We start from the raw sequence: 16,635 nt of genomic DNA on the forward strand, positions 1-16,635 counted from the left end.
TCTCACTGAAGGATGTGATCCACAGTTTAGAGGTGTAGGCAGCTGAGATGAAAAGGGATCTATAAGTTCAGACACTTTTATTTGTGTGCATTTCTAGCCATGATTTCTGTATTAAAACTATTGGAAGAAACAAAATAATGAAGTCAGGTTTGTTAATTATTTTTACGTTGTAAAAAGAAAACTGATATCTTCTCTGTAACTTTTCTCATCTGGGATCCGATCCTGTCAAGATTTCTCTGGTAGTTGTCTCATGACCCAGCAGTATATTTGGATACCTGTACAGGTAATATAATAAAAAACTCCTGTTTCCTTCAGTTGCTTCAAAGTCTAGTTGTGGTTACATCTGTCTTATGCTGTGTATCTCTGGGTTTGGAGTATGCACAGCAACACATGCTCTCTTACCTTTCTGGGGAAAGACAACCTATGAAGTACCTGAAAAGATAAAAAAGATGTACATTGTGAGAAGTCCATGTGGGAGTAGGAATAGCATGAATTTAATAAGCCATGAAGGTTTTTCATAGTAAGTAATTTAAAATTAATGTTGTTTTGAAAGAATGAAGGCATTGGCCATGCAATTTCATGCTTTAAATGATATTTTTATTTTGGTAAAAATATTTAATCTGCTAGACTGTGCAGGTCTTTGTTGGGTCTGCATTCTAAATGTTTTCACCCAAATATTTATTATACTTTTTAATGGATATCCTTGTTTTTAATATTTAATAGACTTCATTTGGTACATGGTTAAAAAATACTTACTTCATTTGCATAATTTTGAATTAATCTTATTTAGAAAAGCTTTAAGGAATCATAAATTTTTATTGCTGGATTTCCTCCCCCCCCACCCCCCCCCCCGGTAATGAACCTCATCACAATACAGGCTGCTGCTCATTCTCCTCTGTCTCGTGTTTGTTGTAGAAAAGACAGAGCTATTTTTAACATTTACACAGTCTAGATAGATGATTCCTCGTTCTGTGTGGTTTGGAGCTGAAGCTGTAGAGCCTTTCATAATCATATCCTTTTATCTTTTTATGGTTTGCTTGAATTTGATCTCTGTAGCTGATTCCATGCATTGATAATGAAGGCTTGGGTTGCCTGATTCTCAGCATAAATTCAGGCAGACTTCTAGTTTGACAGGGCTCTGTGTTTCGGTAGGCATGAAGATACAGAACTGAAATTGCTTTGCTTTCTTTACAAATGACTCAGAGTGTGCTTGTCCTTCCCTAAAATGTTGCCAGCGTGTGAAGGATTTTCAATGAGCAGTGCAATAAGCCGGCATCTGGGAAGGTTGGAGGCTGCTCTGCTATAGCAGTGAACTGTCACACAGATGAGCAGGGCTGGAGCCAACACTCTGTAGCACCGTAGATCATATTGGTCGCATACTGGAAGTTTTGTTTATGTAACTTGGTTGCTGTTTAACCTGCTTAAATAGTATTGCCATAATGTGGAGTGGGCTTCCCAGTAGAGGTGAGTCTGTTTTTTATTATTAAACTTCAGTGAATTGCTTTGTGCTACGACATTGAGTGGATGCTTACATGTTTGGCATTATTTCTGTGTGCAGTGCATTTCTGTTTTAGTTATTCCAGTGGAAAGGATAATAAAAAAGGCAAGGCATGTAATGCATCTTTTTCTTCTCTTCTTATTTCAGTATTAAAAGTAACTAAATATGTGGCAAGCTCCCTTTCCTTGCTTGCTGTTTGCAGAGGGCATCTTTCCAGTAGGTGACTTCCTATGCATTTTAAATGTTTTTTGAATGTCAGTGATGCTGTGTTATTGTTGTAGAAAGAAGCTTATTAGCAGTGTGAATAAATATCTCTTACCAGAGCTTGCTTTCTGGCTTGTTAAATCTCAAAGTATGGTTACAACGGTGTGTGAAACACAAGAGCTGTCGGATTCTCCAGAAAAACTAAAAAAGTAAAGAATGAAATAAATTGTATGCTGGATTTGACATATTAGGTATGTCTATCATTGTTAATATTAAAAGTTATGATCTGTCATGCCCAGAACAGCTTCTAGTAATTCATTTGCACTGACAGCTTCCTTTGAGAAGGGTATAAAATTACTGTTGCTCTCCCTAACCAGTTAAATTTGAGATTTAGTGCACCAAGTTTTATTTAAGGGAACAGATAGTGTGCTAAAGGTAGCCTCTGAAGTTCTAGTAGCAAATCTTTAAGCTTGAAAGCATTATCATAAACTAAACAGACTTTGTACTTGTGTGTTTAAAAAAAAGGGGTATTATTGAGAATTTCACCCATAGCAGAACAAAAAGGAAATTAGTTCAGCTGAGTTACTTATTAAGCACTGCTATTATGTGAATATTGAGTTGGTGAGGTGAGACCTCATATGATGATATTTGTGTCTATAGAAATGTCTGTGCTTACTATGTAAAGACTGCTGTGGTTTTTTTTTTTCTTCTGAGGAACTAGGACAGCTCATGCTTTTTCCTGCTAAATATATTTATGAGGCAGCTGTTTTATAGCTTTCAGCTCCAAAGTTATAGATAAGTGTGTATTTGTTTGACAGAAGATTCGAGAATTTCCATTTACTGCCAGTACATGTAAAGCTTGGCTAAGCAGACTGCATCAGGAGCACACACACCATTTGTATTAGCCAATCTGTCTTTGCAAGTCCCAGGGCCACTATCTTGCTAGAAGCCACTGTGTGCTTTTGAAAGCATGAAATTAGTTTTATACTGAGCACATAGTTTCTCATTTAGCAGTTCTTTTTATGGTAATGGTCAATTTATGGTTCAGTGCCAGAATTTTGGTGTTCTGTCAAAACTGATAGCTTCTGCTAAGGTGTTCTTTGGAGATAAAGACAAACAAACAAAATCCAAAACAACACCCCCCAACAAAAATGCAGTTTGTGGTGGGGATCCTAGGGAGAAGCAAAAATAAAAGAAAGTTCTCCAAATGGCCCAACTCTTGACATTGCTGATAGTATTTTGGAAATATTTTGTTGTAGTATTTCAGAAAACATTTTTCATTCATGACATGAAATTATTGAATTAATTGTCACCTTTTTATACTCCATAAGTTTTTTGTTTGCACTTTTTTTCCCCGTGACATGTAAAATTGCTGTCTCAATGCTAATTTTCTCCATGTGCTTATTTAATGATTAAGGTCAAAATGCACTTGAAAAATGTATATGAAACACCCTAAACTTCCAGGATGATTTTTAGATAGCAGCTTTAGAATACCTTAGGAGCTTTTCCCTTTCTTTAGGAATCTATAGAAGTCAAAATGAGTTGCTATTAAAACCTTTGTAAAACCTTTTTTAATACATATAATTCATAAGTTGATGAACCAACTTATTTTTAACCTGGGTCTTGTTCTTGGCAGGTTTTTGTTGTTTTTCTAACTATGCCAGATTTGTGACTCTTCCTCACTAGAAGCTATGTTTGATGAAAGGTTAGGGTGGTTAACATTGTGCACTTCACTTGGGTTACTCTCTCTAGCCTACATTATTCTCTCTTGTATATAGGCAATTTAAAATTGCATTGTTTTAAACCTAGGTCTTCACAATTCTGACTTGATCCTGAAATAAGCATTTTTTAATGGAACAATATTTGCTTCTTTACTCAGTTTTGTCTGCAAGGAGCAAATTTTGATGTTGCTTTTTTTTTTGTGCAAGATGTTGTTGGCTCTAGAGCTGGTAGTGTTTCTTCCAAGTGCTGAGGAGAGATCCTGTTCCACCTACTGTTATGCCTTCCTGGGATAAGAAAAAGCTGGAGGTCATCATTCCCAGAAGTTAAGAAGTAAATGTAAGCTGGTGCACCCATTTTTTCTTACTCCATCATTGTGGAGGAGAAGCAGTAGAAGCCATGGAGATGACTGCCCTTTGTCACAGGCACTTGGAAAGCACAGCAGTCCCACTGCAGCCAAGGTGCCTTTTCAAAACCATGTTTGGGTGCTTCTGTAGTCATGCAAGAGATGCATACTGGCAGCCTAAATATATATTGTTGTCATTTTAGGACCTCTGAGTAAATTTGCTTGCTACTCTTCAGTGTGTGTTTAAAGGCTACCCGGCAGAAAATATTATGAACATTTGGAAACAATGTGTGTGACATGTTGCTACTGTGGCATATAAAAATTGTTTTATTTCTCTAAGTGCTTGAGCTAGAATGCCTTTCTTTGTCCTTTTATTTTTTGGTAATTCTTTGTATTATTATGAATATAAGCTTGCCAAATTTCAATCTGGTTGATTCTTTGTTTGAAGATGGTTTTTGCAAGGTCCTTTTAACCTTAAAGATCTTGCATCTTCTCCAAGTGTCTTTATTGCTGCATGTTTCCTCTTCTGCCATTTCATATTGGTAGTTCAAGTGAGAGGCAGAATTGGTGTGTTTGTCGTGCTGGACAAAACTACTTCACTTCTGGTGTGGAGGTTTATTTCTTCTGTATCCATTCTCCAGCTATTTCTGTATCCGATTGTCAGCTATCACATGGCATTGTAATTTTAATTTCTTCTCCTTTGGAAGACATTAGTGTTAAAGTATGGTGATCCTCTGCTTTTTGGGAGTTTTCAGGAGGCAGCAGCTTCTCTAGTGCCAAGATTACTTTACAAGGAGATTCTGAAGAAGAGGACACAAAGTTAAAAGGAAAAGGAATTATTGGGGAAGTGGTATGTTGTGAGCAAATCCATGTTAGTCACTTGACTCAGGGATCCAAGTCTAGCTAAGCTCTCAGTGGAAAATTTGAAATTTGCTTTTTTTAGTGGAGGTCACTGATGAATCTTGCCAGAGGAGCTGAGTGCACTGAGAACTGTAGTTCACTGTAGCAGCCCTGTGGAAGCTTTACTACTGAAGCTCAAGTTTATATGTTTTTTTTCTGTCTGTAGGTTAAAGAGCCAGAGATGTTCTGGAGGTCTCACCCAGAATGTTCAGCCAAGAAATTCTCTTTTTTTTTAATCTGCTTTCTGTTCTGTTGGATTTTGAGCAGTGCTCATAACATGACTCTGAAGGGAAAATAAACTGAGTAACTTCCCTCTTTCACATATGCTTTTTTGTTCCTGTAAGGATTTTTTTAAAATTATTTTTCAGTTGGAAGTGAGGAAAGCTGGGTGTGTTTTGATCTCCAGAGGTGTAAGGAGAGTGCTTTTGTATTGATACCAGCAGTCAGGGCAGATGAAAGGCAATATTCCTTAGCCTTGGGTAGGTTTGAGACCTACACTGAAGTGTTTGTGTCTCTGACTGAGCAGTGCAGATCATGAGAGGAGATGAGGAAGTCTTTTTAATACTCTGTGAATAGAGGAATACAGCTTCCTTAAGGCTTGAGGCTGTAAAATTCATATAGTGTGCTACAGGAGCTACTTGAGGGAAGGGATATGACTGAAAACTCAATGGACAAAATCTTCCCTTTAAGCAACTTGTGAAACTGTCAGACTTTGGGCAATATTTTGTGTTATGATGCATTTGGTAATACCACTTGTTAGTGTATGGGTTGCTCTGGATGGTGTAGGAGGTCTGTGTTCAGATCACCTGTTTTCAGGTGATGAAAGGATGTTTCCAAGTCAAGGGACTTCTGAGGTTACTGTAGTGTGTTCTGTTTTGGATTTTTTTGCTTGGTTTTGCTAGCTGTTCACATTGGTACTGTTTATGTTTTTACTGAGCTGGAAAAATATAAACAGTACCAATATGAACAGCTAACAAAACCAAGAAAAAAGAAATCCAAAATTGAATATACCACAATAAGGTCTCCAGTGTGTGAGTTTCCCTTTTGCTTGCTTCAAGCATTCTGTGATGGCAGAAGTTGAAACACAGTGCCTGGATTTGGAACTTCCACCTGGGGGTCTCAGTTTTCCTCAGGATATTTCATAGTAGGGGTGGAGAGGTGAAGGGGAGGTAAGAAATCCATGTAGGAAGTTCTTAAAATTGTCTGTTTTTCTGCTCAAGCTGGATTCAAAATCTTCACACATGTGCATTTCCGCTGGCTCAGCCTTGAGTGTTTGCAATGATGACATCCTGAAATGTTTTTGTGACTGGGCATTTAAATATCATCAGAAATTGGGGTGCTTTTTTTGTCGTGTGATCAAACTTAGGTGGAGCATGGAGAAAATAAAGAGGTGAGGAAGATTCAGAGGCTTTAGAGTGGCACATCTGGATAAAGAGTCACAGAAATCACTTCATCAAGGAAAAACAGACTAGTTGGAAAGGACAGAAGATTATTGTTAGGAATTGCAATTCATGTATTGTGGCCAGGTTTGTTAGCGGTACCATTCGAGCCTGATGCATCTCTAGTAAGGTTCTGAATAGTAAAAATTGATCTATTAAGTAATCATTGTAGTAACCTCTTTTTAATGAAACACAAACAGCACTTAGCTCCTGTGTACCCAGGTTACTTCTGAAAATAAGATTTAAGCTTCTCAGTCACTTTGGCTGCTGAGTTAAGGATGAGACTTTGAGAAAAGCCAAAGCTGAAACACCAGGAATATATTGACTGGGGAGTTAATCTTTATGAAAACAGCCTCAGGTTTTGGGTATTTTAAACATGGTTATAAAAAATGGAAACTGGTAATGTTCCAGATTTGTTCTTGGTAGCTATTGACAGAAACAAGGATAAATCTAGCAGAAACAAATAAGAATATTGTTGTCCTTTTATTTTAACAGTTGCAAACATTTACTCATTTTAATAATTCACCCTACCTAATAAGTATTTCTCCTTCAGGGGAAAATTGTCTTTTCTTTCAATCTTCCTCAAAACAAACAAGGCAACTTTGTTTCAGAGATTTTCAGACTACCTTTGCAGAAAAAATATTTGAGTTGATATTGTTCAGTTAAGTGTATATTATACTTCTACGCTGATTATTAGTTATTGCATGGTATCTATGCTTAATTTGTTTATTTTTTTGCTTAAATTCTTGGTAGGTGATGGAACGCCAGGCACAATACTTTGCCTTAGACTAAATTCAGTTGTTTTATGGATTTTTACAGTTTTGCTTCAAAAATACTTGTTATGATTATCCAGACTTGAAATCAGTGGATGAATTGGGCAGATAAAGCTATCTGTATTTTTAAAGTATTTCTACTTTATACTGCTTTTCTCATTTGGAAGCTTGGTGTTGATACCCTGACTGCTTCAAGTCATCCCTGCGCAAGGTTGATGCAATGCATCAAAGCTGTTTTGACTGCTTTAAAAAACCAAGATAAGAATCCTAATCTCAGGAATTGTCGTTCATTAATTGAATATCTGCAGAGTGGAGAGCAGGGCTGTGTTGTTTCTGCTGGTTGCACATTAGCAGTCTGTGAGTTTCATCCATCCCATGCCCGGGGTGATCATTCCCAGAACCAGCAGCCGGGCACAGGGGAGCTGCTCCAGCCCCTCTCAAGGAGCACCTGCTGTGCCCATTCAACCCTGACCCCTCTGTGGCAAAAGCAAACTGCTGGGACAACACTAGGAGTTTGGAAATACATGGGAGCCTGGATGAAAAATGGCAATTTTTATTCTGTCTTGAGTGGTCAAGTACATGCAGCTAGAAATTACATATCCTAAAATATGTCAAAATAGCAGCTTTTAGTAGGCAGCTGAGTAATGTTAAACAGCAAGAAACTGCTGTGCTGTTGTGCTACCTGGCCAGAAATTGAAAACCCTTTACTCAGTATATTATTTTCTAGGCCATCTATTGCACGAACATGTTGTTTACTGCCTACTTTTAATCGAGTTCTTGGGTCAGGAGAAATTGTTATGCAAAGTCAAGGTTTCAGGAATTGCATAGTTGGTAGAACAGCCAATAACAGTGCAGACAGACAGAGGCTTTGAGGAACCAAAATCACTTAGAAACTCTTTTTTCCCCTTTCTCCTTTTCCCTTTGATGTTGTTGCTGAATGCTAGTGGAACATGATGGTACTGCTGTGGTGTGGAGTAATCAGCTGCTAGCACAAAGCAAGCGAAGCTGCGAAGTCTGAAGGGACATCTACCAATTAACTGAAAATAATGAGAAAGTTATTATTGTTACACGAATCAAAGTTAACTTGTTTCCAAGAAATTTGGAAGTCAATGCATTTGTAAGCCATGTATGGTCTAGTATGACAGCTCTGGTATAGGCAAAGTCACAATCAGTGCATCCACTGGGGCTCACAGACTCTGAGGACTGAAGGAATCACCAAGACTTATCTATTCTACAATACTGGACAAAATAGTCTCTAGCATTAATTCCTTTAGGAAAGAGATTGCTTTCCCAAATATGCAAGTGTTTGCTGTTAAGTCCAATAAATCTGCAATTGAACTAGAACAGAATATTTAGAGACGCATTCAAGTTCAATTTAAGGACTTCAGGATGTGATGAATTTACTTGTTAAGCTGTTGAATTGTCTAAATAAACCTTTGCCCTTGCAGTTAAGAACTGCATCTTACTGCCAATTGAAATTTTCTGATTATGTGCTAGGAGGTCCCTTTTCCTCTCTACTATTCAAGAACCTCCATGATTGGGTACATTCTCCTAATGAAATGGCAAGGAATCTTGATTTCAAATCCGACACTGTTTGTATTAAGGATGCAATTACAAGCAGGGATTGTGTAACATTTGAAAAGGTTAATATTACTGTTTTTAATAACATGATTTTACATCTGTGGCCTCAGTGACTCGCCAATGAATCAGAACGACAGCTTTGCCTCCACAGTCATGGACTGTTGGGTCCTGGTGTTTAAAGTCTGCATGACATACTTGTAACTGGAACAAATACTCTTTCAAGCAGGAGTGAGTTCATAAAGCTCTCTGTTTTTGCATCAAGTTAGAAGCATGATACTGATAGTTCTCCAGATTCTCTGGATTTCTGTTGTCTTTTCCTCTCCTCTAGTTATTTTTGACTGGCAGGATCAAGCTTTTCTCTATGAAAAGAGAGTGAAAGGAGACTAATTTCCCAGTTCAAATTCCTTGCATATGGTATGGAGTGCTTGTTTTGCTCCTTTTAAGAGGTTGGACTCTGTTCCTAATACTGTATTTTAAATACTGAAAGGCATCTATGTAGCAACTCTGTCCACTGCTTGGTACCATCTGGGATGTGTGGTGAAGTTTGTCACTCAAAGTTATTTTATCAATTCAAAAAGAAAAAAATGCATACTATTTTAGCTTAGTATTGATGCAGGGTTTGTACTGGCATAGCTTTATCTGATTTGCTGTATGTGATGTGTGCTTATCATGTTGCCTAATTTTCTTGGTGGCAGTTTCAAAAGCTTTCATTGATCTAAAGCATACCTTCAGTGAAGACAGAAGGTGGAGAATAGAGAACCTAATCAGCTTGTAAAGGCACTGTGTACATGATTTACCTAACAGATCTTTCCTCACAGTTTTACCTAGGTTTTGGGACAAGAATATCTGTAATCTTACCATGTAAATAATTTTGTTGAGTTTTTATGTTTTTTGCATACATTAGTACTGACATTCATGCTTAGCCATGGTCTTTTTCTCACTTCATTGTATTGTTTAGGGACAGTATCATGCAGAGTTATGTTCAGATTATTATCCTTGGAATGTCTTTCCCTCCTTTGGAGCATGTCCCCAGCAGCTACATGCATCTATCCACAAATACTTCTTTCTGTACTTTGTGGCAAGAGTGGGAACATAGCATAAGCATACTAATTTATTTGGACAACTGGTTCCTGCCTGTTTTACCCTTTTACTTGATGTTAAATGCTTACAGTTGGGTTGCACACAACTGTCTTGAGAAGATGTACTGTTAACAGGCTTGCTCCTAAGCCTGTGACTATAATACTAATACTAATCTTTCTAATACTTTGCAAGCTGGTATTCAGTATTTCTGATTCCAGAGAGTATGCCGCCAGAATATGGGGTTTTTTTCTTCATACTAAACTTTCTCTCACAGAAGTCAGAATGAAAAGGCTCTATGAATTTAAGTATTGCTTGGAATTTATTTCTGCAGTTGGCTTGAAACTTGACCTTTATCACTTCTGGGTCAGGGTATGTGTACCTGTATTCAAGATTTTGAGAGAGCTGCCCATGAATAAATCCAAAAATAACATGGTTTGAATTAAAGAAGAACATTATTTTGTAGCAGTATCTAAAGTGAAAATGCTCAAACTAACACAGAAGTAGAATTCTCTTTTGCACATCACTGAGTGTCTGACAAAGTTGGTCACTCCTGAATTGCCTGCTTTTTCTCCTACTGTGTACGCTTCCCTCTACTTTTCCCTTCTGAAGTCAAGGAGTAACCTCAGGGTAATTACTTTTTTTTTTTCCCTGAAACATCATCTTACACTTTTTTAGTTCAAATTTTACATAGTTGTGTGGTAGTATTTTGTCCCCTTCTCTTAAATTTTTCTTTTAGTTATCAGAGTTTGTAATTGATTTTTCTCTACAGTGAAGTACAAATGTGGTGTACTTTCCTGCAGCTTACATTCCTTTAGCTGCAAAATTAACTGAAGTCTTAACTTTGAAAGTTTGATTTTTATTTTTTTTTTCTTTGGTAAACAACTATTTTTATGAGCCTTTTTAATTGAGGTTGATAGTAACCGCTGAGAAAAAAATTTGGGTTTTTTTTTTTTTTATTAAAGCATTTATAGAAAGATGAAAATATTTTCCTTCCAACTTTTCACAAATTTTGTGAGCTTGGATTGGTTTCTCTAAAATGACAGCATGTGTTTTTCCTCTTTCATCATCTCTCAGTGGCATGTACGTCTGAGGCTTCTGATCTTTGGCTTAAACTACTGTTAAATTTTCATTATGAATGTGCCACCTACTGGAGCAAAAGGCCCATCAGCAAATATTTATTAGTGTTATCTTGTCCCAGACACATTTGCATAGTAATGTCTTGCTAGATTCCTGTGCTTATGGTTGTCAAATCTACACTGCTTTTTGTCAGCCTCACCATAGGGTATGAAAATGGTAATAAGAATTGGAGGGGATGTGGAGAATAAAGGTTTAATAACATGCCTTGGAAAAAAAAAAGAATTGATATGCTGAATTATAATTAAAAATACCTGCCTGAAACTAATGTCCAGTAAGGGAATCTGAAATTCATAAGTACACTCAAGTCTTGATTTCATGATGTAAAAAAACCCAAAAACCAACCACTTAATTGTTCAATAGAGCATTGTAGCAAAAAGAAAATTTAAACCAGATTTTAGATTATGTAGTAGTTTTTTGTAGTTGTTGTTTTAAAAAAAACAAAAAACTTTAGTCTTGTCTTGGCATAGGATTAGTCATGTTCATCTTTACAAATTAGATGCATTTTGCTTTGTGCTTGTTGTCTTTTGTGTTACCATAATGAAATGAATGATTATTTGAATTGCATATCTATGTCTTAAGAGCTAGAGTTCTATTGTGCTAGACTTGTACAGAATTATGGAAAAGATTTATTCCCAAAATTTTTAAATCATCCTTTGAAACATAAGGCATTAGGCCAGTAGTGCAAACTGGAAGAATAGAGAGGTCTATGAAAAATTGCTCTCCTAAACTTAAATTATTTTCTTGATGTTTCTCATGAAAGTGAGTGCTTTTTTGGCAACACTTGATTCTATCACAGTAGAAAAATGTTTAATATATGAACAAAACAAAAGGAGGAACTTCCTGAACATTAATCTGTTCTGCTGCATTAAATATTAATATTAAATTTATTTTTACTGTAGGACAGTCTTTAGCTTAGGCAGGGTTGTCTTTTTTTTAATTGGGCTAGCTATGATGTAGCTGATATGTGTAACAAGACAGCTATAAAATTCGGTGGTTTTCCTTACACAAGTTGCTGTTTATTTTCCATGCCTTGCAAGTACAGCTCAGCCATGAGGGCATTTGCTTTTGAAAATGAAGAATGAGTCAAGGAACCACCCTCAGAAAATGAGTGTGCAGTCTAACAGGCTATGAAGGAGGAGACAGGAGCTCTCTGACCTCTTCCCATCTCAAGTTGTGGTGCATGTTGCAAACACCAAGGTTTCCAGGTCCTCAACGTCAAATGCAGAGAGTCCAAACTATGCTTACTAAATCTTAAATTTCCATTATACTTCAAGAAAAAATATAATTTACTTAAATCTGGAGTTTTTAACACAGATTTGTAATGATCATAATCAGTGTCCTTATACACTGCCTGCTCCTTCATTTCATCTCTCTAATGCTGTTAGACTGCGTTTTGCTCTGAATGTGCTAGGATGGTGTTACATATTTATTTGGTCAATATACCATAGATAATGAAATGCAAGTACCTGTGGTAGACTGTCAAGGATGTTGGAGTGACTGCTAATAGGGCTCTGTGGCACTGGGATGGCACACAAATTGGCAGGAGATAGTAGCACAATACTGTTCTTCAGGTCTTGAACATATTTTTCTGTGTTCCAGGGCGAACTTGAATTTCCTGGTCATAGATATTGCATTGCCTAAATTCCCTTTTCTTTATTTGATAATTGAATGACCAATTCAATATTTCTAGGTGAGGGAAATTTAGATTTTATGTGGAGTAGTCCTGCTTATGAAAAATATAAATTACTTTTCTTTCCTTTGGTAAGTGATGATCAGAATGTGTCGTCTGCAGTTCTGTGCAGCAGGCCAGGGTGTATGCCTGGCCTCACTCCAGGCAGTGAACTTGGAGAGTGCTGGGGCAGTGCTTCAGGAAGCATGCTGCTTGCAGGAACCCTGCTCACATTTCCATTGGCTGGACAAGTAGGAACATCAGCTGGAGTCATTAATATTGTTGTCTTTAGGGGTGCCTGTAGCTGATCTGCCTGCTTTCCCAGAATAGGACATTGAAGCCAGTAAATAAGGCAATAAAATATTTCACACCTAATAAATTTCATAAACCAAAAGCAAATAAAATCTAGGCAGTTCTAGGAAGAACGCAGTTGTTCCAAATGTTAAGAGATTAAGGTAGTATAGAAAAGACAAGGATAAGAAAATGCACTGCTGTTTTTATAGGAGGAGGTAAAGATTGTATCTCAGGAAACTTCTAAAATGCTTTAAAATACTTCAATAATGAAAAAAACAGAAAAGGGAAGTAAATCCTAAGCAATGTCTGAGAGTAAAAACATTTAAAGTACATGAACATAACTCAACAAAATAAGTGGCTACAAGAACATATCCCAAGGAGGTATTCAAAATAAGTGGAATACATCATTACAGAAAATAAACATTAAAAAAAATCAAGTCCTGCATGCATTTTTTGGGCATATGGAACTGATTCAAAGCCTGTTTCTTCATAACTGGGCTTTTAAGAGTAAAGAAGTTCCTTATCTGTTATTTCCTACATTAAAAATGTTGTTCAAAGCATGATTTGGTTTTTTTGTCAGAAATTATTTTTTATTAGTCTTTTTTCTTAATAGGTTATATCAGCTTTCTTTAATTTTATCATTTTTATAGGTATATATGTGCGTTGATATAGTATATGGACATGTAGCATTAAAAAATAACTAAAAATAATTTGAGAGTACAAAACTAAGGTGGACAGAGAAGCGATACACCAGCCATCCTAGTGTATTATAAATTATTTCAGGAAATTACAATTGGGGTTGTGTATATTCATAAAAAATGGCATAAATTATTTGGTTCTTATATCAGTTTGTGTCCTGTTATGTCCAAGCAGAGGAAGTTTGGAATTTTGTCTTGGAATATGCAAAATTCAGGATAACAGTCTAGTAGGAGTGGAAGAGACAGGCTAGTTGAAGTCACTGAGAGAAATATGCAATACCTGGTTGTCTTTCATAAAATAATGTGGCATTTTACTTTCAGCTTTTTAAAATATGACAATTTTTGTAACATTAGCATAAACTACTAAAAAAAATCACTTTTTGAAAGAACATCTGGAAGTGTTTTGAAAGTCAAAGACCCAAACTTTTGATTCCTGTAAATAATGATGCTTTTTCTAGGGTAACCTCAAAATAAACAGGTTTGCTTACCAATTGTATGTTGTAGCCATAAATAAAACATAATTTTATTTCTCTTCCAACCAAGAAAAATTATTTGATAACTACTTTTCAGTCGTTCATATGTAAGCTAAACAAGTGCATATAATATATTCTATCTGTGACATTATATTCTCCTTATCACTGTCATAGCAAATGACAGAGAATTGCTTAGAGATATTTTGAGAATTTCTTACTTGCAGTTCTTCTCTCCTGTGTACAGGAGGGAATTGCAAGGAAGGTTTGAGGAAGTAAAAACATCAAATCAAAGTATAGGATGTATTTTAGTGTGGTAGGGGGCTTTAGGTGTAACAAATTTGAACGTGTCTGTGTCTCATGCTTGTTGCATTGTGGTGGTGCTTTGGATGTTTGGTTTCCAGCCTCATTAATGGTGACCTTTCTGGCCCTTGGCAAGCCATAAAATTATTTCCACTTTTGTCAGCTGAGAATGACTTGGCTATTTGTCAGCATCTTGGAGGAGTTTCAGACTCACATGCTATCAGAAAAACTCCCTCCAGATAGCACTCCTTGTGGACAAGGATGGCTTCAGCTGGGGGACTGGGTATTGCTGACCATTTTTGTCATGCCTCTTTATGATAAAGGATGACTAGGATGGTCCTTAGCTGCATTTGTGAAGCAGTGACAGCCTTCCTTGTTTAGTGTGCTAGATAAAGGCTGTTCTGCATTTATTCAAGTGCAGCAGATTGCAAAGCTTCTCTGTGAAGGCAAAATGACCTGTGCCTAGATGATAACTCTGGTTTTCCCCTGCTGCCAAAGGAAAACCTGTATATCCACTCCTGTGAGCTGAATTTTTTGTCAGAATCATTTGGTTTGAATAGTTATTTTAATATTCTACAGGGTTCCCGAACACAAACTGGTTTGGTTTTTTCTTCTGTCTTTTCCAAATATAGCAGTTAAGCACCGAATTGCTGAAAATAGAAGCTAGGTAGTGCAATTTGCATCCATGGCAGGTGCTGCTGTCTCCTTCTCAAATGTTTTCTCTGGTGTGTCATTAAGCTTAGCTCAGCAGTGGCTGTTTCAGGGTGTTCACATGATGAGCAGGCACACTGCTGTCATTGCTGGTACTTAGTCCCTTTACAGGCAGTACCACGACTGACTTTATTGAAGGGAAGCTGCTCCTGTTTGCAGGGCTCGTTTGTATTTTCAGCATTGAAAGGTTTGTGATAAGGTGGCCATCAGACAAAGATTTCCCATGCCAGGGGTGGCATAAGGTGTGATCTGCTTGTGAGAAAATCAGTTGATGCTCGCTTTTAGTGGCAGAAGGATTGACAAAGGGGTGGAGGGACTGCTTTGCAAAGAGCCTTACAAGTTCAACATCTGAATGTGAGCTATGCCAGGGCTTGTCATTGTCAGGTGGTGAGAGCTCTCCCACGACTCATCCATGCAGCAAGTGTTGGTGTGTTCAGAGTGCAGGCCTTCCTTCAGGCTGTGCAATAGAGGGGTCATCATTGGCTGCAGGCCAAGAGAGTTAATTCCTGCACTTCTGTTTAATGAGTTAACATCAACCCTAATGTAGATTTTAATTCTGGCTTAGATGGTTGGTCATAATTATAATACCCAGATGCTTCCATTATTTGAGCATTATTTTCCCATTCTCCTCAGCAAGCTGTGCATTACCCAGGCTTAATGGGGGTGTTAGGAACACTAAGAACAGCCTTACAGCAGTGCAGCCCCACCAGATGCAAGAAGCAAAACCAGAACACTGTCAGCTTGTAAAGCAAACCAGAAGTTGCACTGCAACCAGGGCAAATATTTGGCTAAAAATGAGCCAGTGTGTACGGCTGCGCTGTAGAGACCTATTAGCCATATCTGAAAAGAGCTCTGAAGGACAATCCTATTGATTTTGTTCTTATCTTGATGACCTTGTAGGTTGAGTTAATGGTTTCTAAACTCAATTGATGAGTTTGTGGGGCAGTTCTGTTTGTCTCCACTCAAGGAGAAAGGGAAGTAGTATAGAGTTGAAAAAGAAACTCTCGTGATTTTGTACACTCTCTTAAACTTCAATATGTATTCTAATTTGCATGGGTGTCAAATCAATGTAAATATTGTAACTGTATAATCTAGACAAGACTAAAATGTAGTTCATCTCATGACTTGGAAGTCATCTGGAATTACAATAGGCATCATCACACTTGGCTGATAGACATTTTTAAAGAAGCTGGAGTTTGACAAGGATGGGGAAAAAATGAGTCTGCTCTTACTGATGTAAAAACCAGGCTGTTTCTCACTGTGGTACTCCTGTGTGGTTTGTAAGGCAGAATACATTTTGCCTCTCTGTAGATACTTGTACCTGGAGAGGAAGCCATTCTTTTGGGGCAGTAGGGCTGCAGAATCATCTCAGGGAATGATCTTTTGTACCAGATCATTAACTGATTTAAAAATTGTCACAGCCTCTGTAAATCCAGACATAAAAGCAAGCATGCAGAATTTCATGTAGCTACTGCTAAGATACATCCTGATTTTCAGCTCCCATGTGGCATAGTGAACTTCACCTTCATACATAATGTTGTTAAAACTTGGATGTTTTATAGATGAAGTGGCTGTTGCTCTCTTGTAAATGTTAACTATGAGAGCAGTCTCCATAAGATCAAGAGGCACTAAGGGATAATGTAATTGGAATTTTTCAAACAACTGTATCTGTTTCAGAATGAAGATTCATGATAGAAAAAATGAGACAAAGTAGATCTCACAGTTTCAGCATAATTAAGATTTTTGCCAGTGATTATTATGGGAAAACTTTCTTAAATATTTTACCCTTAGCCATTTGAAAGTTTTGATGTCA

General features: G+C 37.2%; 1 protein-coding gene across 6 annotated transcripts in view; it reads left to right on the forward strand.

Moving 5' to 3' along the window:
- The window catches only part of ZNF385B (zinc finger protein 385B), a 149,461-nt gene that overhangs the window by 37,105 nt on the left and 95,721 nt on the right, over window positions 1-16,635 (forward strand). For 2 of the 6 annotated variants that reach the window (XM_071434819.1, XM_071434821.1), the window contains exon 1: window positions 978-1,464. The exons of the other annotated variants lie outside the window; for them this stretch is intronic. In XM_071434819.1, coding sequence (XP_071290920.1) covers window positions 1,440-1,464 — 25 coding nt within the window. In that variant the 5' untranslated portion in view covers window positions 978-1,439. Of the gene's footprint in view, window positions 1-977; window positions 1,465-16,635 lie in introns of those variants that run through there. 6 annotated transcript variants of the gene reach the window in all.

Source organism: Agelaius tricolor, unplaced genomic scaffold, assembly GCF_023055355.1.
Source record: "Agelaius tricolor isolate 1412-34295 unplaced genomic scaffold, bAgeTri1.0.p SCAF_10, whole genome shotgun sequence".
Taxonomy (NCBI): Eukaryota; Metazoa; Chordata; class Aves; order Passeriformes; family Icteridae; genus Agelaius; species Agelaius tricolor.